At 37.6% G+C, this 24,332-nt stretch overlaps 1 protein-coding gene across 2 annotated transcripts in view; it reads left to right on the top strand.

Annotated features, from left to right (window-relative positions):
* Positions 1 to 24,332, top strand: part of fhip1b (FHF complex subunit HOOK interacting protein 1B) — a 189,410-nt gene that overhangs the window by 36,955 nt on the left and 128,123 nt on the right. For both annotated transcript variants that reach the window (XM_039744021.1, XM_039744022.1), the window contains exon 2: positions 22,538 to 22,934. In XM_039744021.1, coding sequence (XP_039599955.1) covers positions 22,806 to 22,934 — 129 coding nt within the window. In that variant the 5' untranslated portion in view covers positions 22,538 to 22,805. The remainder of the gene's footprint in view (positions 1 to 22,537; positions 22,935 to 24,332) is intronic.

The following is a 24,332-nucleotide window of genomic DNA, read 5'->3' as shown; positions in this document are numbered from 1 at the left end:
ATTCTCCAACTTCCCGTGTAGGTAGAAGGCTGAAATTTGGCAGGTTAATTCCTTACAGCTTACTTACAAAATTTGGGCAGGTTTCATTTCGAAATTCTACGCGTAATGGTCATAACTGGAACATGTTTTTATCCATATACTGTAATAGACTGCAGCTCCATGGCCGTGGGAGGCGGAGTTGTGTGTCGCATCATCACACCTCCCACGTAATCACGTGAACTGACTGTGAACGCAGTACATAGAAAACAAGGAAGAGCTCCAAAGACCGCTGAAGAAAAAACGCATGTAAGCATATTCATAAGTACAGCTACTGCGGAAACAAAGCACAGTGTAAACTGTGAGTTTAAATTAAGTTTATAGACACACTCCTGCTGCCGTTTGTCATGCCTACGACGGATACCATATTCACGAGATACAAGTTTAATGAGAAGACACGAGGTATAAACGAGACTTTGGATCACTTTGTAACTGAGTTAAAACTGCTGTAGCGAGAAACTTTTAAGTGCCGGGTCTTAGCTAACATTAAATAAAGCCGTGGACATCGCAACATCACACAAGAGAGCAGCTCACGTGAACTGACTGAACACAGTACGAGTGATCACTTCCATGAATCAAACTTGTTCAAAAAACGCATTACACAATTGACAAGGTAGGAAAAAAATATTCTTCGAGCTGAGCTCCACAGGTAACGCGGTCTTGCAGAAGCAACTTCGTCACGCTGCCACCAAATACTCACAGAAAAATCCACAAGTTAATACACACACTGTCTCTAGAGTTTCTTTACACTCTGAATATATTCCTCGCATCCCCGTTATACCCTCTGATCTCCCATTTCAATTCAAATGTCTCCAATTTCCAGTAAGGCTCTGCTTCGCTATGACAATTAATAAGTCTCAGGGACAGACCCTACAAAAGGTTGCCATTGATTTGAGGCAAGATTGCTTTTCTCCTGGACAACTATACGTTGCATTCTCAAGAGTAAGCTCACACAGCTTGGTCATATTACAACCGGAGTGCTGAACTGACAACGTGGTATACAAAGATATTCCTAACAAATAGTTATTGGTATATTTTCCCTCGGTTTAAAAAGGTTTTCTTCTTAATAAAAATTTAAAAGCAGTACTTCGTCGCTGCGAAGCGCGGGGATTTTGCTATATACAGTATATATATATATATATATATATATATACACTAATAAAAGGCAAAGCCCTCACTCACTGACTCATCACTAATTCTCCAACTTCCCGTGTGGGTGGAAGGCTGAAATTTGGCAGGTTCATTCCTTACAGCTTCCTTACAAAAGTTGGGCAGGTTTTATATCGAAATTCTACGCGTAATGGTCATAACTGGAAGCAGTTTTCTCCATTTACTGTAATGGAGATGAGCTTCAACGCCGTGGGGGCGGAGTTTCTTGTGACATCATCACGCCTCCCACGTAATCATGCAGCACATAGAAAATCAGGAAGACCTCAAAAAAGCGCTGAAGAAAACATATAATTGAGAAGGCAGCTAAACAATAAGAAGCGAAGCGAGTGACATATACAACCATATTCATGAGTTCTGCTACTGAAACAAAGCACGATGTAAACCTACACTTTAAATTAATTTCATAGACGGGCTGCCGCTGGCGTTTGTAATTTAGTGCCTGCCCATATAAGGTCGTCCGTCAGCGCAATCCAATAGCAAACTCCCACTAAATATTCACGGGTTAAGGACTGTGCTTATGGAGAGGAAGATGAGATGGTCAGGGTGGTGTTTGACACAAACTCAGCGAAACTGCGAGAGAAAGTTTTAAGTGCCAGGACTAAGGTAACATTAAATACAGCCATGGACATAGCACGAGATGGCACCAGCACAGCTGGGAACCTTCGATGCATGTACACCGAGTGGCTCACGGAACTGACGCAGTGCACAGATAAAAGCAACAGTTCCAAAGAGCTGAACAAAACCAATTACACAATTGAAAAGGCAGCAAAAATATGAAGCGCCTGATAAGCATATTCATAAATGCAGCTACTGTGGAAACAAAGCACACGGTGGAAAAGTCAATGTCCCGCTAAAGGAAGACAGTGTAAAAACCCGTGCATGCAGTGTGTCAGGTCTCAGATAAAGAAGAAGCTGTTTATTGATGCAGTAAGAAACGAATCGATGAATGAAACCTGTCATCTTTACAACGATTGACAAACACGGAATGTAACTTGAACACAACACATCCTACAAATACGAACCTGATTGAAAGAAATAATGATAATCAAATCCTTGATGACAGCAACACTCAGTAACACTCACAAAACAAATACTGTATATTGACAGTCATGTTACGCTATTTTTAAAATGTTCCCTTTTCTTTTCTAGCTTTTTAACACACTACTTCTCGCTGATACGCGGGTATATATATATGTATATATATATATCCCGCTCTACATACTCGAATAATGGATACTTTATTCGCCATCAATGATTGTTTTGGTAAAGCCATACTCAGTGTATTCATTAGATGAACGGTAAAAATTAAGAGCGAGTCGAGGATGGCTCATTGAGTCATTCAGGCTGTAGTGCTGCGTCAACTCTATCTGAATTGCGCGATCACATTTGAAAAATATATCTTTTCAAGTTCTATTTAGTCCATATGTGTCAAACTCAAGGGTCAGCGGGCCACATCCGCCCGGCGTAATTATATCCGCCCGCGAGATCATTTTATATACTGTATTATTGTTATTAAAGCCCGGTATATGAAGCGCTGGTAACACAATAAACTACAGATCCCATAATGCAGCGCTTCAGCCGCCTTGCCGAACAAGTTATTGCGAAGCTAGCTCACACGATGCTGAAGAGAAAAGTTGATTCTGAAAATAGAGCCTTTAAAAACCGATGGGAGGCTGAGTATATGTTTACTGAACCCGTGTGTCTCATTTGTGGAGCTAATGTGGCTGTAATTACAGAATTTAATCTAAGACGGCACTATGAGATAAAACATCAGGGTAACCTGAATGCAATGCAGAAGATACAGAAAGCAGAATAATTAAATAAGAATCTGACACTTCAGCGGACGCTTTACCGTGCACAATCACAAAGTGATTTCAAGTGAAGCTGCTTTTATGGGAGACACAAATGCACCAGTGCACCTTGCCCCACTTTCCCTGTTGCCAAGTAATGTTAAACCAAGTCGTCACTACGGTGTTCCCAAATCGCACTTTGCTGATAAACTGAGCGCACTGCGCACTGAGTTTGCACGGCGCTTTGGTGACTTTGAAGAACAAAAAGTCCGTCTACATGCGGCTCGAACCTTGTGCATGTTTGGTAGCACATATCTGTGTGAGAAGCTCTTCTCAGTGATAAAGACTAACAAAACAGCACACAGGAGTCGCCTCACTGATGAGCACCTGCAATCCATCCTGAGAATCTCCACAACACAGAACCTCACACCAAACAGAAACGAACCTGTGGCCAAAAAGATGCCAGGCGTCCAGCTCTAAAATGACATATGAGCAAAGACAACTGAATGATTTGATTTGTTATTGCTGAAAGGAACACATTTTATTTATATTTCCAGGTTTTGTTATGCAGCATGTTCATATTTGAATTTGTATAATTTTGACAGGATATATTTTTATGGAGAGCAAAATCTTTTGGGATATTTAAAATCTAAGTTTATTTTTATATAAAATTACATAAGAGTAAAGTAATTTGAATGTTCGTTCTTTTAACGTTTACTTTATTTCTAACTTGTATAATTTAGACAGGATATATTTTTATGGAGAGCAAAATATTATAAGTTGTTTAAGGTTTGAGTTGATTTATTCACGAATAATATTCCTGTCTGTTTTACCATTCCTACCAAAGATATTTCTGTCGACTAAATAAAAATTCCTTCTATTTAAAATTTAAATAGAACTTGAACAAATACGATAGTTCATAATATCCACGCAGACTTGCACGTAAGAGCGGGAGTTATCCGTTTTAACAAATGCAGCGTATTGCACTGATACGAAATAGCTGTGTGTGTATATATGTAGATATGTATGTATATGTATATATGTTTATATATGTGTGTGTGTACAGTGGAACCTCGGTTCACGACCATAATTCGTTCCAGAACTTTGGTCGTAAACCGAGTTGGTCGTGAACCGAAGCAGTTTTCCCCATAGGATTGTATGTAAATACAATTAATCCGTTCCAGACCGTACAAACTGTATGTAAATATGTAAAATATGTAAAGATTAAGCACAAATATAGTTAATTACACCATAGAATCCACAGTGTAATAGTAAACTAATGTAAAAACATTGAATAACACTGACACAAAACACCCAGGCTCCCTGATCAGCTACACTCTCTCTCTGTAGCACACACACCACCAAAGCCCCTCCCTCCCTGCCTGCCTGCCTGCCTCCCTCCCTCAGCTACAGGAGCAGGCTGGCTCACGCGCTCTCTCTCTCTGTGTAGCGCGAGCGCACACACACACACCTAACCTCCCCCCATCCCTTCCCTGTCAGCTGCCCGTGCTCTCTCTGCGCTTGCGCGCTAGTGCTCTCTAATCTCTCTGTAGCACGTGCTCAGCAGCATTTTTTAAAATGAGTTTTAAGCATAGCAGAAAAAAAGGAAGAATTCCGAAGCGCTTGCAAAAAACAACTCACAAGCAAACAAGTCAGATTGCAGGAGATCGCGCTTATTAAACCTAAAGCCTGATCGCTGTAAACAATGTTGTTCAAATGAGTTTTAAGCACAGCAGAAAAAACATCGCACAAATCCAACTTCATTTAAAACCAACTCGCAAGCAACCAAAAAGTAACATTGCAACAAATCACACGATGAAGTCCTCCATGTAAACAATTTTAATGAGTTTTAAGCACAAGGAAAAAGCTTAACATTTGAAAAAGAGAAATGTAACATCGCACCTAATCGCGCTATGAAAAACTCCATCTGTAAACCTTTCATGACTTTAAAGCACAAGGAAAAAAGCGAACATTTGAAAAAAGAGAAAAATAACATTCCAACAAATCGCATTATGAACTAAAAAATTAACTTTTGAAAAATTCAGTATACAAAACCACCAAGAAAACTAACCTTGCATGAAACGAGTTCTGGCATGAAGTGTTTTCCTTCAGGTGTTTTCTCTCTTGTGATTTCTTGGGTTTCTGGTGCTTTTAGCTGTTTAGCTGGTGGGAGTGAAAGCCTCATGCAGCCATTCCAAAAAGAACGTTCTTGTGACCCTCCACATTACTGGCAGTCTGGCTTTGTTTACATTATGCTGCTTGAAAGCACGAGGGTTCTCCGATTGGTAAATGAGTAAACTGGTAAACATTTTTTCCACCTTTTGTAATTTCTTTCTTTACTTCGATTTCAATTTTCTTCAAAACTTTCTTCTGACAACTCTCCACTTGCTTAGAAGCCATAGTTAACTGCAAAAGCACACGAAATACTGTAGAGCACAAAGAGAGTGCACGCCTTATTGAAAACAATGAACAAGGAGCGCTTTGCTTAAATGAAAAAGCATGGCGCTCTCTTTCTCTCTCAGGCTGCCTGTGGGGAGGGGATGTTTCGCTTGCACTACAGCCTACAGATAGGCAGGCAAACACGCAGCAATCTCCTCCTCCCCTTCCCAGCAGGCACGCTAGCTCGCCCTTCTCTCTCTCTCTCTCAACTGAGGACGCAAGGGAAACTGGCTTGTTCAGCAAACACGCAGCAATCTCCTCCTCCACCTCCCTAGCAGGCAAGTGCTCGCCCTCTCTCTCTTTCAGCTCAGCTTGCAGGCAGGCAAGGGAACCTGGCTTGTTCGTATACCGAGTGTGTGGTTGTGAACCGAGGCAAAAGTTTGGCATCTTTTGGTCGTGAACCGAGTTGTACGTGAACCGACGCTCGGAACCGAGGTTCCACTGTATATATATATATATAATATATATATATAATATATATATATATATATATATATATATATATATATATATATATATATATATATATATATATATATAATATATGTATATATGTATATGTATATATATATAATGTATGTATGTATATATATGTGTGTATGTATATATATATATATATGTGTATGTGTGTATGTATATATATATGTGTATATATGTAGATATGTATATATATATGTGTATATGTGGATATGTATATATATGTTTATATGTGTGTGTGTGTGTATATATATCTATACTAATAAAAGGCAAAGCCCTCACTCACTCACTCATCACTAATTCTCCAACTTCCCGTGTAGGTAGAAGGCTGAAATTTGGCAGGCTCATTCCTTACAGCTTACTTACAAAAGTTAAGCAGGTTTCATTTTGAAATTCTACGTGCAACGGTCATAACGGTCAACAACGTCCGCCATGTTGAACTTTCTTATTCCTGGCCCCATCTTCACGAAATTTGGTAGGCAGCTTCCCTGCGCTAACCAAAACCAATGTACGTACTTATTCCGGTGGTATGACGCCACTGTCAGCCGCCATATTGAACTTTCCAACGTCACTAATTCTCCAACTTCCCGTGTAGGTAGAAGGCTGAAATTTGGTACTTATTTCGGTGGTATGATGCCACTGTCGGCCTCCATATTGAACTTTTCAACGGTCTTTGTTACCTATGGGCCCATCTTCAAGAAATTTCGTACACGGGTTCCCAAAGCTAACTGAATCCTACTTACGTACATATATACGTCCATAGCCTGCAGCTCGGTCACCGTGTGAGGCAGCATTGGGTCCCCCATCCCCACGCCTCCCACGTTGTTGGCTGCCTGCCAAAATAAGGCTGTCCGTCATTCTGGTCTCTTCATTCCTTTCCTTGCTTCGCCACGATATTCACATCTACCTGCTGATAACTGCAGCCTTTTTATTTAATCCACGGCTTCTCCGCTGTTTTATTGTTCATTTATTACGATTATAGTTATTGTATAGGTATTTTAGACTTAGTTTACATTGTTCAGGTACCCATTTCCTTTATCGTTCCAACCGTACCCCCATTAACATGTCTATCGAGGTGATCACCATCAATCAAAGAACTGTCACTTACCGAGTGGTTTCCATGCCCGAAGATGGCACCTGCCTTTTCCATTCTTTGTGTTACATATTGCACGGCCATATCAGGCTCACTCTTGATATCCGGAGGAACATTGTGTCTTATGTATTGAATGACTGGGACAGGTTCAAGGTGTGGACTGATGACAGTACAGGAGATAATTATACCATACAGGAGCACTAGAAGAGTGAAATGCTTAAGCCCTTCACCTATGGTTTTGCATGTGAGTTGATGGCTGCCCCTGATTTGTTCGGTTGTCGCTTTCAAGTGTACCGAAATGGCCAAATATTTTACACCTTTGGACAACTGCCAATGCCTCTTAAACATCTTAGATTCACAGGTGACGATTTGAGTAGTGGATACTTTGATGTTAATGAATGTTTAAACTCTCAAAAGCTGGATGCGAGGTTATCAATGAAACCGGTTGCATGCTTACAACGCTTGACAGATGCCGAATGTCACTTCAACACAACAAGTCCTGCAAATACTAACGTAATTGAAACAAACCATGAAACTCAAACCGATTATGACAGCAGCAATCCAAGCTGTGAGATTTAAGGCAAGATTGCTTTTCACATGGCCAACTGTACGTTGCATGCTCAATAGTAAGCTCAGTGCACAGCTTGGTCATATTACAACCGGAGGGCCGAACTGACAACATGGCATACAAAGAGATCCTTAACAAATAATTATTGGTATATTTTCCCACAGTTTAAAAAGGCGCTGGTATTTTGCTAGTTATCTGAATAAAGAAACAAATGAAAAGTCTGCGATGGTTACAAATGTGTATTTTTGAGGCCTAAACATAGCTAAGCCAAAAACTAATTTTTTTTTTTTCAATTTCAGGGGGCTGATTTTACCATGCAGGGTCATCTGGACTAAATGGTTTAATTTCGTCACGTACCTAATAATTTTTCCAGAATTTTCAGAGTCTGAAGTGCATGGGCCATTGGGTTGATTTGACATGGAATGACCCAGATATAATCGCTCTGCAGCAGGGAATTCTTCATTACAGTTTTATTCAGTAATAGCTGGCAAGCCATCAAAGAAGCAATGAGGCGTCTTAGATTGATAGTTAAAATTGTTATTGTTGTGATTTGTGAAATGTTACAAAATTTCTCTGTAAATATTTTTTTTCCACTGTAAAGAGTTGATTGAAAGGTTGTTGAAATGTAGAGATTCAGAATTCGAGTTTCACATATCTAATATAAAAAATTAAAGTAATTTTTGTATTTTATCGTGTTTTGGTATTAACTTGATACCATTTCAGGGTGCATTTGTCAGGTTGGGATGGGCTGGTCTGGTCATTAGGGGTGGGGCTTTTATACAACAAGTTGTTAGTTTAAAACCTGATGTTCATGGTACCATTGATATTCAAGATGGTGGATAGTATGTGAAAGAATTCTTGCATGCTAAAGCTCTTGTTCTGAATTACAAATTACTGACTTTCTTGCTTAGTGTTTCAATTTCATCTTCTCTCAGTTATTTTTGTTTGTTTTTCAGATTAAATATTTTTTCAACTTTGAATAAACTTTAAAAATAATGAGAAAATAACACTACCAACAGGTTTCTCATAAAATAAATACTCGAAAGAAAAGAGGTGTAAAGTCAGAAATAACAATTAAAATGTAACCTCATTCCAACCCATCCATATAAAATTTGCCACTTTAAGAGGTACAAAAAGAAAATGGTGACAGCACTAAATTTCTACTAGAGCACCCTATGTGAAGCAGATTTCTATAATATGTAAAGCCATTTGATTACCACTGCTGAGAGTTCTAGGAGAGTAAGATTGAAAAATGAGTCTTGCCAAAATGCAAAGAAGCCAAAAATGTTTTTGCAGTTAATGTGTCTAGACAAAATAGCATCTGTTGGACAGAAGTTAGAGAGAGACACAAGAGGTCTGTCTAGTAGGAGGAAAGTCTGAGGAAGGGAAGAGATATTAATGTGAAAAACAGTCGAGAAATGTAGTAATAGACAAGCACAAAACCAACACTGGGGGCACTCCCAAAATATATCCAAAAATTTACCTGGGATGCTTGCCTGGCAGAAGGGACAGTAGGAATCAGCAGACAGATCAATGGCAAAACACTTATGTGGTGTAGAATAAGAGCAATTACAATCCTACAGCATATTGAATGTTATGAATATTGGGGTTTCCAGATGAGAATGGATTACTACTAAAAATAGATTTCAACAAAGTGGGGTAGTTTAGGGGCCATCCAACTCACAAACAATATGAGGACTTGCATAGACAAGTATTATAGAGGTGCCACAGATCTTGAGGTAGAGGTTAGCAAGTTATAGAAATTGTGTAGTGGAAGTGAAGGAAGAGCAAAGGATAGGGAAACTTTGCAGTTTTGAGAACAGACCTTATTTGTAAATAAAAGAAGAAAGAGGAGAACGGGATTCCAAACTCTGACCTCTTGGACTGGAATGTTTGGAGCCCATTATCATTATAAATTTTGCCAAGAGGTTAAATGCTGAAGGAGAAACATGAATAAAATTAAATTGGACGACTACCAATTTTTACTGATTTGGTGCACCCTTACACACACACACACACCAAATAGTGTATATGACATGAAAGATGAGTTTCAAGGAAGATGAGAGTAACAAGCATTAGTAAATACCGTATACTGCAGTTTTAAGTTCAAGCTCTTATTGCTAGAAGAACAAAGTTCAGTTTATAGATTTTATATGCTTTTATGTAGACTTTTGTGGCTTCCCAGATGTAAAGCTGTTACTTATGTTTTCCTCTAGTACAGTAAAAACTAATATGCTATGATGAAGAATGTCTTGCTTTGTACATTTGTACGTTTACGTTAGGAACCTAGTTTACTTGGAAACAGTTATTACTGATTTTTGTTACACAGCACAAATTAAACACGTGGAAGTAGTTATATATAAGTGATGTTCAAGATTTCATGCAGTGTTTGATTAAATTCGGTTTGACATTGTCTTAGAATTAAGCTATATTGAAGAACTTTGTTTGAGTAGTTGTCTTTGCCTTGTGCTGATTTGTCTGTGGTGTGCTCCGACTTACCCAGCTTGATTTTACTAGTGGTTTCCTAGCTATATTCATTGTCAGAAAAAATTATACTTATTTTGTGGAAACTAGCTGCTTTTAAATATAATTGGCTTCCACATTGCAGTGTTTAGGTGCATAGATTCCACTACAGAAAACACAAACTGGTTATGTTAAAATTTTAATCAATGAAGTAAATGTTTATGCATGATAAATGGGGGGATGAATTACTTTTAAAATGTTTTCTTTTTAATGCTATTTTTATTTAAGACGTTATTTGCACAGTAGTGGGAACACTGAAGTAGCTTATATTGTTTTGTATATGTACTCTATTTGTCAAAAATTGTTAGTATTTCTATATAAAGAGAGCAAACTCTACAGTAAAAATGACTTAAAAAGAAAATAAGAGAAACATATGAAGCTATGGCAAAATTTAGAAATATCTTCATTTCTTAAAAATGTAAACTAGTCACTTTTTTGCTTATTTTTGTATATTTTCTGAATCCAAAAAAGCTTAAAGTTGCAGTCATAATGTAGCCCCAGGTCTAGATTGGTCCAGTGGTACAGATTATATTGCCAATTTTTCTTTTTTCTTAATAAGCTGTTACATTCTGTGGCCTTTTAATTGCACATTGAAAAAGAAAATGTTGCAACCTCTATGTAGTACTAAAAGAGTTGCACTTAAAGAAAGTCTTCTGTGAGTATCTTTAGATCTACATTTTTAAATATTCATTTTGTGTATGTAGTTGAAAAGGTAAACCCCAATGAACATCTTATTTCTTAGGAATTCATTGATAATGAAGAAACCATTAAGAAGATGTTGTCCTCATTGTTTGTCTCCAGCCCTCCATCGCTGGATGTTTCCACATCAGAGCCAATTGCCTGCCTCTCCCAGTTCCGCTGTACCACAGTTAAAGAAGTTGAGGGCATCATACAGAGGATGAGGCCTTCAGCGTGTTCATTGGACCCCTTTCCTACTCCTCTGGTAAAACCTAATGTATCAGATTTAAGCCCTGTCATTGCTGGTATCATTAATCATTCTCTCCAGAATGGCTTAGTCCCACTGGCCTTGAAAACCATAGTTATTAGACCTCATTTAAAAAAATCCTCTTTGGATCCTGAATTTTTATAGCAAACTATCGTCCGATCTCCAACCTTCCATTTTTGTCTAAGGTTTTGGAGAAGGTTGTTTTGGTCCAGCTTCAGGATCACCTCAAAAAATTAATTCTGTTTGAAAAATTTCAATCGGGTTTCCGAACTTCTCACAGTACAGAGACAGCCTTGGTCGGTGTCACCAATGACCTCCTGATGGCCGCTGACCAGGGCTCTCCATCACTCCTTATCCTCCTGGACCTCATAGCTGCATTTGATACGGTAGATCATAATATTCTCCTTAATCGTCTTCACTATATGATTGGATTTTCTGGCTTTGCTTTGGAGTGGTTCGAGTCCTATCTTACTGATAGGGATGAGTATGTGGCCCTGGGGGACGCTGAATCTCGTACCCACACCGTCACCTGTGGGGTCCCACAAGGATCAGTCCTTGGGTCGACCCTTTTTAATATCTATATGCTACCCCTGGGCCACATCATCTGCAAGCATGGAGTTTCATTCCACTGTTATGCCAATGATACGTAGCTCTATGTGAGACTGGATTCGACTTCTCTTACACCTTCATCAACTCTTTCCTCTTGCTTGGATGAGACTGAGTCCTGGATGTCCAAGAACTTCCTCAAGATGAACAGCACTAAAACTGAAGCTCTTTTAATAGGCAGCCCCCATCAACTTTGTTCCTCTGTAAATTGTATTTCCTTTTCAGACCATACTATTACCCTATCCCCTTCTGTTACAAATCTGGGTGTCAAGTTAGACTCTTATTTGTCATTTGAGGCACATCACCTCCATCACCTTTTTAAATTGCATTCTTTCATCTCAGAAACATAGCCAAACTCCGTCCCTACCTCACCGTCTGTGATGCTGAAAAACTGGTTCATGCTTTTGTCTCATCCAGGCTGGATTATTGTTATGCACTCCTCATCGGGATCCCCAGCAAAACCCTTCAAAAGCTCCAGCAAATTCAAAATAGTGCTGCAAGATTCCAGATGAGGGTGCGGAAATATGAACACATTTCACCAATCCTTTGGTCACTTCATTGGCTCCCTATCCACCTCCGTATCGAATACAATGTCTGCTCACTCACCAGTGTATCCATGGAAATGCTCCACAATATCTGAAGGAACTCCTAAATACTACAATCCACTGCAAGAAACCTCTGTTTTGCAAGTACCCAACGCCTTTGCCCCCCTGTGACCAAACTTCATACAATGGGTGACTAAGCCTTTGCAGCCGCTGCTCCACAGCTCTGGAATGGCCTACCAGAAAGCCTAAGAACACAGCAGACTGTGGACTGTTTTAAAAAACAGCTAAAGACTTTTCTATTTAGGAAAGCATATTAACAAAAATGCTAAAATTATTGTGGTTGTATCTCTCTTTTTATCTTGCTTTGCCTTTGTTTGAACTTTTTATGTAGCACTTTGAGATGTACTGCTAATGTAAAGTGCCCTATAAATAAAATTAATTATTATTATTATTATTATTATTATTATTATGTTACATTTAAGCAGAGTTTATCATCAGAAAATGTATCTTAATCATAGGTTTGGGCTTCCAAACAGTTGCAGAAGTACTTGAGTTTAAAAAGGAAATTAGGCTGGTAATAAAGTCTAGCTTCCCACTTTTTTTTTAATGCTGTGATGCTTATAACTGTGATTCATTAATGAGTCATATCATCAGCAATATTATTTGAAAGCCAAAATGGAAGAATTAATTTTTTCAAAAACAAATGTGATAGGAAGCTGTGTAATATGGAGAAAATGTTAGTAATCTAGATTTAAATAAAACAAATATGAATCATACAATGTCCATAAAATATTTATATTTTTTATTTCTGCAAGAAGCTATGCTATATATCCTTTTTAGAATAAGGGCAAGACTAAGTTTTTCAATTAACTAGAATTGCATTAAGCTTATGTATTTTTCACTGTATGTCAAATCGCTTGAAAGTGGCCACATTTCTTGACCAGTGCAGATTACACTTTAAACATATTCTATACCTTTTTGATAGCCTCTGCACCATCATTTGCTAGTAAAAAAGTGTGAAACATTTTTCAGATGTAAATATGATGATTCACTTCTATACAAATGTATAATCATGGTAATAATTAAAATATTTATTATGTTGGATGTGCCAACATTTCAAAAATCAACATTCCTGAGATTTTTTTTTAAATATCTTTATTTAGTGATCAACCACACATGATGTAGCTCAACAAAAACTTGTTAACAAAATTAGAAATAGAATCGTTTGTTAGAGCAGGGAGAAACCTATTGCATTCAGTTCTATGAGTCCCAAAAATAAGAACTGAGAAAAACTGCTTAAGTAAAAGCAACTACTATGCAGGGATTGCTGTCAAGTGTTAATATAGCAGAACTTGATTAGGACTACTGTAGTCGTTTGGAATACCACCCTAAATGCAAAAAAAAAAATTCATATTTCTATATCAGCTATTAAGAGAATTTGTATACATTTTGAAAAAAATAGGTAATGTTGGTTGTAAATAAAGGATCTGGAAGGACCAATGCCACTTCATGCAGTGAGGATTACCATGTAAAATTTACGATCCTGGAATTTAGGGGAAAAAAAGCCTGCACAAAGTGTCAGAAGAATTCAAGACTTCAGACAAGAAGACACTGTCTAGAAGAGCAATTAGAAGAAGGTTGTCACTTGCTGGTTTTGTATGAAATGTGCTAAAAAGCAACTGCTTTTCCTTTTCACCATAATGGCATTGATGGTGTACTTTTTCCCACACTTGCTGGTTCTCTTTGATTCATTTTTTTTTCTTATTACTATCCATTTTAATGTAGCAAAGTTGGGTTTAGTTGTGTTATGTGCTGGTAGGGTGGAGTGGGTCGCCAAATATGGGTTTGCCTTATTGTTATTTCTGTCCGAATGACTTAAGTTCCCCTTTGAAATGTTTTTGTTGTATTTCATTAAATTTAATCACAAAAAAGCCATAGTTTTCTGAAAAAAACATCACTGATGGAATGGAGATTTTGGCAAAGTATAGAAAGTTTGATACAGAGTTTTTCAGCAGAGTTGTGTGGAGTGATGGATCATAGTTTGAATTGTACAGTGAGTCTCGACAAAGATTTCTTTGAAGATCTGTAGTACCAGGGTGTTGTACCGTGTTAGCCATTATTTGAAGATCTGGTAAGAAATATGATAGTGAATGCATACCAGATATTTAGAAGAGGTGTCATGTTATGGGTGCCTTACTGGTGAGCTCTCTCGTTGTGGAGAGCTGATTAATGCTGTTGAGTAAAGAAGAATATTTCAGAAAGTCTTTCTTCAAGGTTTGTACAACTAAGAAGTTATTTCCAGGCGAGGAATGTAAAGAAGTTATTTATTTTTCAACATGACAATGCTCTAGCCCACTTCGCATAGACCACCAATAAGTGGTTTAAGAACAAGTCCATCAGTGTAATGTTTTTGCCTGGTCGTAGTCCAGATTTAAATTCTATAAGGAATATTTGATCTCACATAAATACAAACTACCCAGAAATATTTTGCACTACTGATAAACTTTTTGAGGCCATCAAAAGTGAGTGCAACAATATTGACTCAAGCGGTCTGCAAGTTTATCATGTGGCTTCAGTGTTTAAGAATATATAAAGGAAAGGCTTTTCCATACTATGTTATTTTATCTATTTTTAAATTTTTGCTAGATTTCTGAGAATTGATTTGTTAAAACCACGATAAACTAAATTTCTTGCAATTTTTGCCAAAGAAAATTAATGTAAGATTTCTGTGTGTATGTTTATGTTTTATGCATAATATATAATTGCGATGGAATGGTACTCTGTTCAGGATTTATTTCTGCCTTGCACCCTATGCTAGCTGGGATAGTGTGTGTCTGTCTGTATCTATATATTTATTTATAAAATAAAATATGCATAGGTCTGATCACAATTTGATATTTAGGTGGTCACCTACCAGGTAACGCTTGCAGTTGGTCTCTCTCTCTCTCTCTCTCTCTCTCTCTCTCTCTCTCTCTCTCTCTCTCGCTTTCCTCCCACAGTCCAAAGACATACAGGTTAGGTGCATTGCCGATTCTAAATTGTAGCGTGTGTGTGCCACCCACGGTGGGCTGGTGCCCTGCCCTGGGTTTGTTTCCTGCCTTGCGCCCTGTGTTGGCTGGGATTGGCTCCACCAGACCCCCGTGACCCTGTAGTTAGGATATAGCAGGGTGGATGATGGATGGATGTGTATAGATATATAGATATAGATATACAGGTATAGATATAGATATACATATATGTATAATGTATGTGTATGTATGTATGTGTGTATGTGTGTGTATATATACTGTATATATGTGTGTATATATATATATGTGTGTATATATGTATAAAAAAAGTTCACAATAAAAAATGCTGAAACATAATTGCAAATAAAATCCCCTTAAAGCGTTTCTTTTTTTAATCTAATTAAACATTCACAGAAAATATTTATCCATAATACATATCCCATAAGAGAAAATAGAATGGTTATAGTTACAGAACACAATTCTATTAAAATAATGTTTGTCAACAGCAGATAGTTGCCATGTCTAAGATTGGTCCTCTGTGCCCACTGCTGCAAGAATAGGCACTGGCTGTCTGTAACCCTGTACTAAATAAATGAGTTACAAATGATGAATAAAATTTGAGATTATTAGAAATTAATTTTGCTTCATTGTGATAAAGGCCACTACAATGGTTTAGTGGCTAGAGTTGCTGCCTCACTGCCCCAGGAGATTGGCTTCAAACTAATACACAGTCTCCATTGGTGTGGAGTTTGCACATTCTCTAGGTGTGGACATGGGATTATCTATTGGTACTCAACTTTTCCTCCCATATTCCAAAGGCACAAAATTTAAGTTATTTAATGGCCCCATATTAATGAGTGTGGGCATATAGTTGAATGCACCTTGCAGTGAACCTGTGTGCCATCTAGGGTTGGTTCATTCCTAGTACCCAGTGCTGCAAAGTGTAAGCTCCGATTCCTCTTAGATCTGAATTGAATTGAGTGGATTGCAAAATAATGGATGAATGAATGATTACTATTTATTGGTTGCAAAGAAAACATATAGAACTGAGATTCAATGCCTTGGTTTTATAGATTATAACTTGGCTGCTATTTGGCTTGATATTTTTTAGTGGTAAGGTTATTATCAGGATGACTATGAGAGCAATCAAGCTTGTTTTTCCCTGTATAGTTACATAGTCTTTCAAACTTATCTATTGTCTATTTGTTTATTTATTTTTCTCTTTTTCCTGATGATATGATTCCTTTCCATTGATCTAATTTCCTGGTTTATGGAGTAGAGGAAGGGCTGAGTCTCCTTGTATAATCAGATAGGAGTTGACCTCTCTGCAACATACTGTAGCTTCTGTCTTGTCTTACTGCTAAAGATTTTAGATTACATTGAAATTTCCCTGTATTCTATAAACATTGTTTTATTAGAAATATATATTTTTGTTTAGAAACCTTAACCAAATTAGTGTTAATGGATATGTTAAGATGTTGTTATAATTGTGTTTCTATTGCTAGTTAAGTATAATAATGAAATCATGCCCTTAATATGTTATAAGCACTGTTGGTAATTGCATTCAGTATAAATGGAACTAGGTTCTAGTGTGTAGTGTTTATTTTTCTCCTCAATAAGGTCAAGTAACTCAGAAAACTTTGTTTATACTCTTCAGTGTTACGTCATTATTTTCACCTGGGATAGACTATAACATCTTTCTTTCCAGTAACTGAATAACAGAACAAGCTGATTCAGAAAATAAGTACAGTAATAATAATAATAACTTTTGTTGGGCAATAGTTCTTTATAATTTTCCTCTAATTAACGAAAGTTATTAATAGAGTATTCTCCATATATTTGTCCTTTGACCATACATTTTGTTTATTTCCCTACATGTATTGAAATGATAGAACACGTGTCTTTTCCTTTGTTTAAAAAGCACACAGATATAAACATTTACTCAGTACAAATTCCAAATATGTTCAATTTAATATATGGTACATATCTTATGTATTTCATCTTTATCTAAATAGTATTTTTAACAACACTTTATAATAAATCATATGATGGAGTCATACTAAAGAAAAGTTTAAATAAATGACTAAAAAAACTCTAGGGTTAAAACCATCAGTTAGGGCTGCACTTCCACTTACTCGTGTCCATCATACCACAACTGAGCATTCTTCCACTGCCTCCTATTACACTTAATACTTCTTTCATAACCCTGAACACTGTACCTCCTGCCAGAAATCCTTTGCCCCAAACTGTCCTCCTGATACAAAGCACTTCTCTCTCATGGCAGCATCAACTTCCTTACATATTAAATTCTGGGACAAACTTTGGCAACACTTCTGAGGTCAATGATGATCTTTTTTGGCTACAAAAAAGCCATACTGGGTGTCGCACACCCTAGATATGGTTTTAAAAGTTTCTGTTCACCAGGTCATTTATATTATCAGTCATTAAGTAAGATGCTATCAAACTAATTACAGTGGAACCGAACGTCTCGGACCATGTACAAAGCGGGTTACGACCAAAAAGTTTGCTAAACTTTTGCATCTGTTCATGACCACACACTCGAGAGACGAACAAGCCAGTTTCCCTTGCGGTTCGTACGCGCTGATGATTTCCGCATGTGTTCAGTCTCTCCCTGTGCATTCCCTGTGCAGTGAGCGAGCGAGAGAGAGAGAGAGCGAGCTAGAGAGAGAGAGTGCGAGAAGGCAGTTAAAGAATACAGTAAGGCCGAGAAGGCAGTTAAAGAATGCACCGGGCTAGTTTTTAAAGTGACTGCTTCGAGCATTGTTTTAATCTCATTGTATTTAATGAAGACTTTTTTCTATTGGATTTTAACCTCCACTTCACTTCTGTTTTTATATGATCATTTATTTATTGAAGGATTCTGAAAGCACTGCACTTTATTTAATTTGGACTTTGTTTTTGATTGTTGTTTTGTTGATTTTAATAAAAGCACTTGGCACATTTTGCACCATCTGATTGCTCCATTGTAGTGCCTCACTGTTGTGCTAATCGGTAACATTACCGACGGTGACGGGTTTAAGGGCTCCCGGAAGCGAGATGGGAGCATGCAGCAAACCCGCATCGTTACAGACTTTACCTCAAAACTGTAATCTCCTATCCACCCAGTTCCTCCTCACCTCCTTCATGCCAGAACTCGACTCATGCAAGGTTAGTTTTCTTGGTTGTTTATGGTTAGTTTTTGTACAAATTACAGATTTTTCATATGTTCATTTTTTTTTCCCAGCGCTTAAAACTCATTAAAGAAAGGCCATAGCGTGAACTCTTGCAATGTTAGTTTTCTCTGTTCAAGGTTTTCTCAGTGTTATTCAATGTTTTTACATTTAGTTTAGTATTACACTGTGCATGCTATGGTATGATTAACTATTTGTGTGCTTAATAATCATTAAAAAAATATTTACATACAGCTCGTACAGTCTGGAACTGATTAATTGTATTTACATACAATCCTTTGGGGGAAATTGCTTCGGGTCACGACCAAATCGGGTTGTGAACAGAGTTTTGGAACGAATTACAGTTGTGACTCGAGGTTCCACTGTAATTGTATATTTGTCATTTGCAAGCTAAATTTATGTGTAAATACTGAACAATCAAAAATGTGTACAAGTCTTTTAAAGCATAAATCACAGGAAATTACTTATTTTTCAGTCTCCTGGCACATACTTTGACAGCAAATACAGTGCGGTCATCCCTCTGCCTGTGTGAATTTGTTGCTGTGAGTTTTTCTGAGGCAGTCCCATCCTATTGTTGCTTATACCTGTGGCCTGCAAAACTATCAGCTTCACAGAGAGAGAGAGGGCTTGGGAGCATAATACAGCATGTTGCCACACCTACCATACAACAAACCACCTCAAGATCCCAGATTAGGTCCCAATTGCAGTCGTGCAACAGGTGACATCTCAGCACCACACTTGTTCAAATGGAATGGAACAGTGTGAAGTTTTCTTTAAAGTGGCTGTAGTGCCAGTCCTGCCACCAATCCCTGAGTTTTCTCTGCAAGTTGCAGGACCCGATTGCAGGGCTTTATGCAGGTTAACATCATACCCAGGACAAAGCAATTGCAGTTTAAGGGCCATGCTCAAGGGCCCAACGGAGTGGAATCGCTTCTGGCATTTACAGGATTCAAACTGGCAACATTCCAATTGCCATCACAGATTCCTAGCCTCAGAGCCACTACTCTGCCCAAATCTTCACATACTGTGTAAAATTACAAATGGGATAAGCAGAGTGGATTCTAACAGTCAATTTAAAACCAGTTCATCACCAAGAACATGGGAGACAAAGATGACTGCTGTTTAAGAGTGAAATGTTTGGTAGTTTGTCTTCACACAAAGAACAGTAGATGCATGTAATCAAGTAATGCTCTTAAAAAAACACTTTGGTGGTCTTCACATCTGAATGTGATGTTCTTGAGGAAAAGATAGATGATTAGGGTCTAACACTAGAATCCCTGAAGCCTACGAAAAAACTTGTAATCCCGGGCCATCTTAAATTCCTTCGCACCTCTCCATCAGCCTCATGTTGTTTTGTAAATGTGTCAATCAGCACAAGCACATATCAGCCTACTATGTCATCCCCATGGCACAGCTCAATTCGGGCAAAAAGTTCTCCAAGCTCAAGGCTCCTTATATGTGTGTGATGTGATTGGAGTTGTACAGGGTAAATAATACAGTATATTGTTATTTGGAACACATGCATTTCATGTATGTCCCATGTCTACAAAGAACTGGGCAAGTGTAGGATGAAAGGAGAAATGCGAGGCAAGAAGTGCTGAACACATAAAAGTTAGCGCTTTTTTTTTTCCAGTTTTTTTCTCTCAGTGATGTTCACATAGTACAACAAACTTGCCTCTCCCTCTCTGAGTTAAGGCCGTTTATCTCCATTATTTTCACAGGAGCAGAGATGACCACAGCTGTTGCTGTGGTTGATGCCTGCTCAGAACTATTTGTTGTACCGGCAAGCAAAGATACGGTGTCTCATGACCGCTATCAGACTGGACAAAGGCAGAACCATAACACCACACAGCTTCTTCACAGCGCTTTCGCTGGCTAATAGACTGCTTCACTGCAACTCAACTCTGCTTGGCACCATAAACTGCGACAGGAACTTGCACCTGCAGCTATGTTCACTTTAGTATGCAAGCAATTTGCCACGCTGTTGTTTAGATCTGGCAGTGCCAGATCAGAAACACTTTTGTCTGGGTTTCTCATGTGCATTATAGGTAGAAAGAGTTAGTGTTGGCAAATTTCCTTGAAGGTTTGGCACAGCTGATTAAAATATTAAAGTGGACAAAGTGGTTCATTAAGAAACCTCATTACTATAGTTCAAATTAGTTATGCTTCTGTTCTTTAAAAAGTTATCTTGAATTTTATAAGCTGAAAATTTTGAAAAGATTTGACCATATTGAAGAACCAATGTTGGTTCAGAATAATCTGCTAATTTTGTTTGTAACATTTAATTTAAAAAATTAAACTTCAAATCCATGTGTCACCAATTGTAATCCAGCTGCTGTTACACTTTTCTTGTTAATCTCCTTAATTTGACATTCGTCAAGAGAAAATATTAGAGTAGAAATTGCTTGAATGTTTATGTATTCTACTAAATAATCCTGTTGACATAGAAGTGGTCAAGCTATGACAAAATCCACCATTAGACAGTGGTGTGAAAAAGTAAGCACCCCCAAGAAAAGTTTTTTTTTAATTTATGGGCAAATATTGATATGTAAGATGATCAAATTAAAAAATTACCAATTACGTGAAATACCTAAAGTTAATATTAGGTACAACCATACCGGTGCAAGAAATTAGACAATTATTAAAGTATAACTTCAAGAGCCCTGCCTCACATAAACATAAACCTGTTTGGAGGTGTGCGGCTATACCATGTCAAGATCAAAAGAGCTGTCTGAGACCCCCAAGTAAAGTTGTTAAAACTTACAACTCAGGAAATGGTTTAGCCTTTTCTGAGCAGTTTGTAGTCCATCACTTCACTGTCCAAGAGATCATCTACAAATGGACAAAATATCACAACACTGGTAGTATATCAATGCTAGGATGTCCCAACAAACTCTGCCAAAAAATTATAGACAAAGACTATGGTAGGTCTTCAGGAACCACAGGATAACATCAAGGTATTTACAGTAAAGTCTCATTTCAATTAATGTCAAAGGACACAAATCAACTACCTGAAACTGCACAGCTTTGTCTTACACAATAGGATGGAAATGAAGAAGCCTACGCTTTCAAAAAACAGTATATAGTCAAAACTGAAGTTTGCCTAACAATACATAAGTGAAGAACAGATTGGAATAATGTGACCTTGACAAATGAAACAAAGGTAGAATTATCTTATCACAGTACCAGATTTCATGTTTTGCCAAAACCAAAAAACTGCCCTTGACCAAAAGACCCTATACCAAGCTATAGTATGTTTGTTGGAAACAATTTGGTTGGAGCTGCTTTTCTGCCTCAGGGCCTTGACCTCTTGCTATTATACAGTCAAACATGAACACCACATTGTACCAGAGGTTACTTTAGAAGAATGTGAGGCCATCTATCTAAAAAACTAAAGCTGAACCATAAGTGGACTTTCTATAAAGGCAATAAGCCAAAATATTCAAGCACATCCACCAAAGAATAGCTCAAAGAAAACAAAAATGGTATTTTATGTGAAAGGCCAAGACAAAGCTTAGTCCTTAGCTCCATAGAAAAGCTGTGGAGATGTGGAGGCAGGCATTATATTCTAGGAAATCATCAAATGTCACACAGTTCAAGAAGTGTGCAAAAAGTTCTCAAAGGTTATATACAAGACTGGTAGACAATTACAAGAAGTGCTTACAGGAAGCGATTTCTACCAAAGGGACAACACCAACTATTGAAGCTAGGGATGTGCTTATTTTTTCTCAAAGCAACTACTTTTCTTAATTTTACGTTGAACATAAGACTGCAAAGAAAAATTATATTTTTGTTTTATTTGATCACCTTTATCTGTCAATATTGTTGAATTGAATAACATCTATCAGCATATGCAAAAAATAAAAAAAAAAAAACCCTGTTAATTGGTTAGGTTAACTTTTTAACAGGATGGGAAGTCCCCTGTCAAAATTGTGTTAAAAATGAAACGCAGAAAATAATTTCTTGCTAGAATTGCATAAAATAGTTTTTTATTGGTAACAATTGTTTTTATGATTTTTATTTGGTGTCTTTATGGAAAGGTAAAAAGATCAAATATAGGTATGATAGTTACAGTATATTAGAGCATATCCAAGGTTTATTGCCTTTCTACAATTAACTTTAAAATATTTGCTTTATACTTTCAGATCAGACGTTTTGCACAATGCTTTTGAAGTGGACCTGGCTACAGACTGGATAACAATGTATTTTGCACTAAAGCTGACTGGTTGAAGCACTGCTTTCAGTGCCTAAGAGCTGAAATTGACTGTGCCAAGGAATTAAAAAGAAAACTCCTTAAACACTGGAATTTTTAACCTTTAATCATCTTTCTCCTTCGTTTTTGGAGAAGCAGAACTTTACTTCAAATGTACCATTCCATTTGACATTATATGTACTAGGACTTTGACAGACAGGATGAGCTGGCTGAGCCGACTTACTCCACGAACAACTGGAAATAGGGCCAGCCAAGCTGCTACTCTATCAAGTCCTCTTACTGCTGACCCAGAGACTTGCCTAATGGTGTTTAAAAATCACTGGAGACAGGTAAGCAAGCTGATTTACATTGAGACTGGTTATTAGATAAATTACAATTTATATAGTACATATTAATTTTTTTTAGTAAAACCGCATCCACACAACGATGTAGGGTTAGTCAAAAAAATAATTTTCTGTATAATCCAAAATTCCTGTTTTTGACAGCCACCCCAAGCAACCCGCAAAATCCCCCAACCAGCCTCATCTCACGTAAGAAGACAAGGAAAAAAAATCTAGTAAGGAAAAATGATGGAAGGAATATTGGGAAAGGCAATTCAGAGAGAGACCCCTTCCAGGTAGATTGGGTATGCAATGTATGTCAAAAAATGGGGTAAATATACACAAAACAAAACGCACGTTATCCTCATCACAGAGCTAGATGGCCAATCTATTATTGCCACCTCAGAAATATAATACAATAGTACAAATTACGAACTATACAACTCACCATATACAAATTCATCACATATGAGGAGACCGATTTGATCAAATATATCACAAAGTAGAAGCTAATTAACATAAATGAAAAACAACAACTTTTGTCCTTCAGTTAATCGTATCATCACAGCCAGAGTGTAGAAAAGGAGTCAGACAAGACACCGTCAAAGTCCTGGATACCTATGAAAACTAACTGCATCCCAACTACTGCCCATTCTACAGTTGAGTCAGTTCTGGACCGGCCAATTTGATGAAAGGACTCCTTCACCTGATGATTCTAGTGCTCCTTTATCCGAGAAGACTTTTCTATAGGCAGGCAAACAACCAAGTGCCACATGAGAATATCGAGAAGAAAATTGGAGTACGGGAGGTTTAGTTATACAGTAGTTTACAAATATTATAGTTTACAAATATCATATTACTTATATTTTAGTACTAATGACTAACAACAGAGATTAAATATTAACAGCTAATAAGCAGCTGTACTAAGGGTGTGCTAAACTGAAACTTCAGGCTGCATTTAAAAGCTAAGACTGAAGAGGCACCTCGTATAGTAGTAGGCAGACCATTCCACAGCTCCTTATCCCAGTGGATAGATAGATAGATACTTTATTAATCCCAATGGGAAATTCACATAATCCAGCAGCAGTATACTGATACAAAAAAAGATATTAAATTAAAGAGTAATAAAAATGCATGTAAATGCAGACAATAACTTTAATGTTAAATGCTAACAATAATGTTAGCATTTACTCACCCAGCTGGAATTGAAAAGTCGCATAGTGTGGGGGAGGAACGATCTCCTCAGTCTGTCAGTGGAGCAAGACAGTGACAACAGTCTGTCACTGAAGCTACTCCTCTGTCTGGAGATGACACTGTTCAGTGGATGCAGTGAATTCTCCATGATTGACAGGAGTTTGTTTAGCACCCGTCACTCTGCTACAGATGTCAAACTGTCTAGCTTCATTC

This window comes from Polypterus senegalus, chromosome 2, assembly GCF_016835505.1.
Source record: "Polypterus senegalus isolate Bchr_013 chromosome 2, ASM1683550v1, whole genome shotgun sequence".
NCBI classification, from domain to species: domain Eukaryota; kingdom Metazoa; phylum Chordata; class Cladistia; order Polypteriformes; family Polypteridae; genus Polypterus; species Polypterus senegalus.
This window is presented reverse-complemented; position numbering and strand designations above follow the sequence as displayed.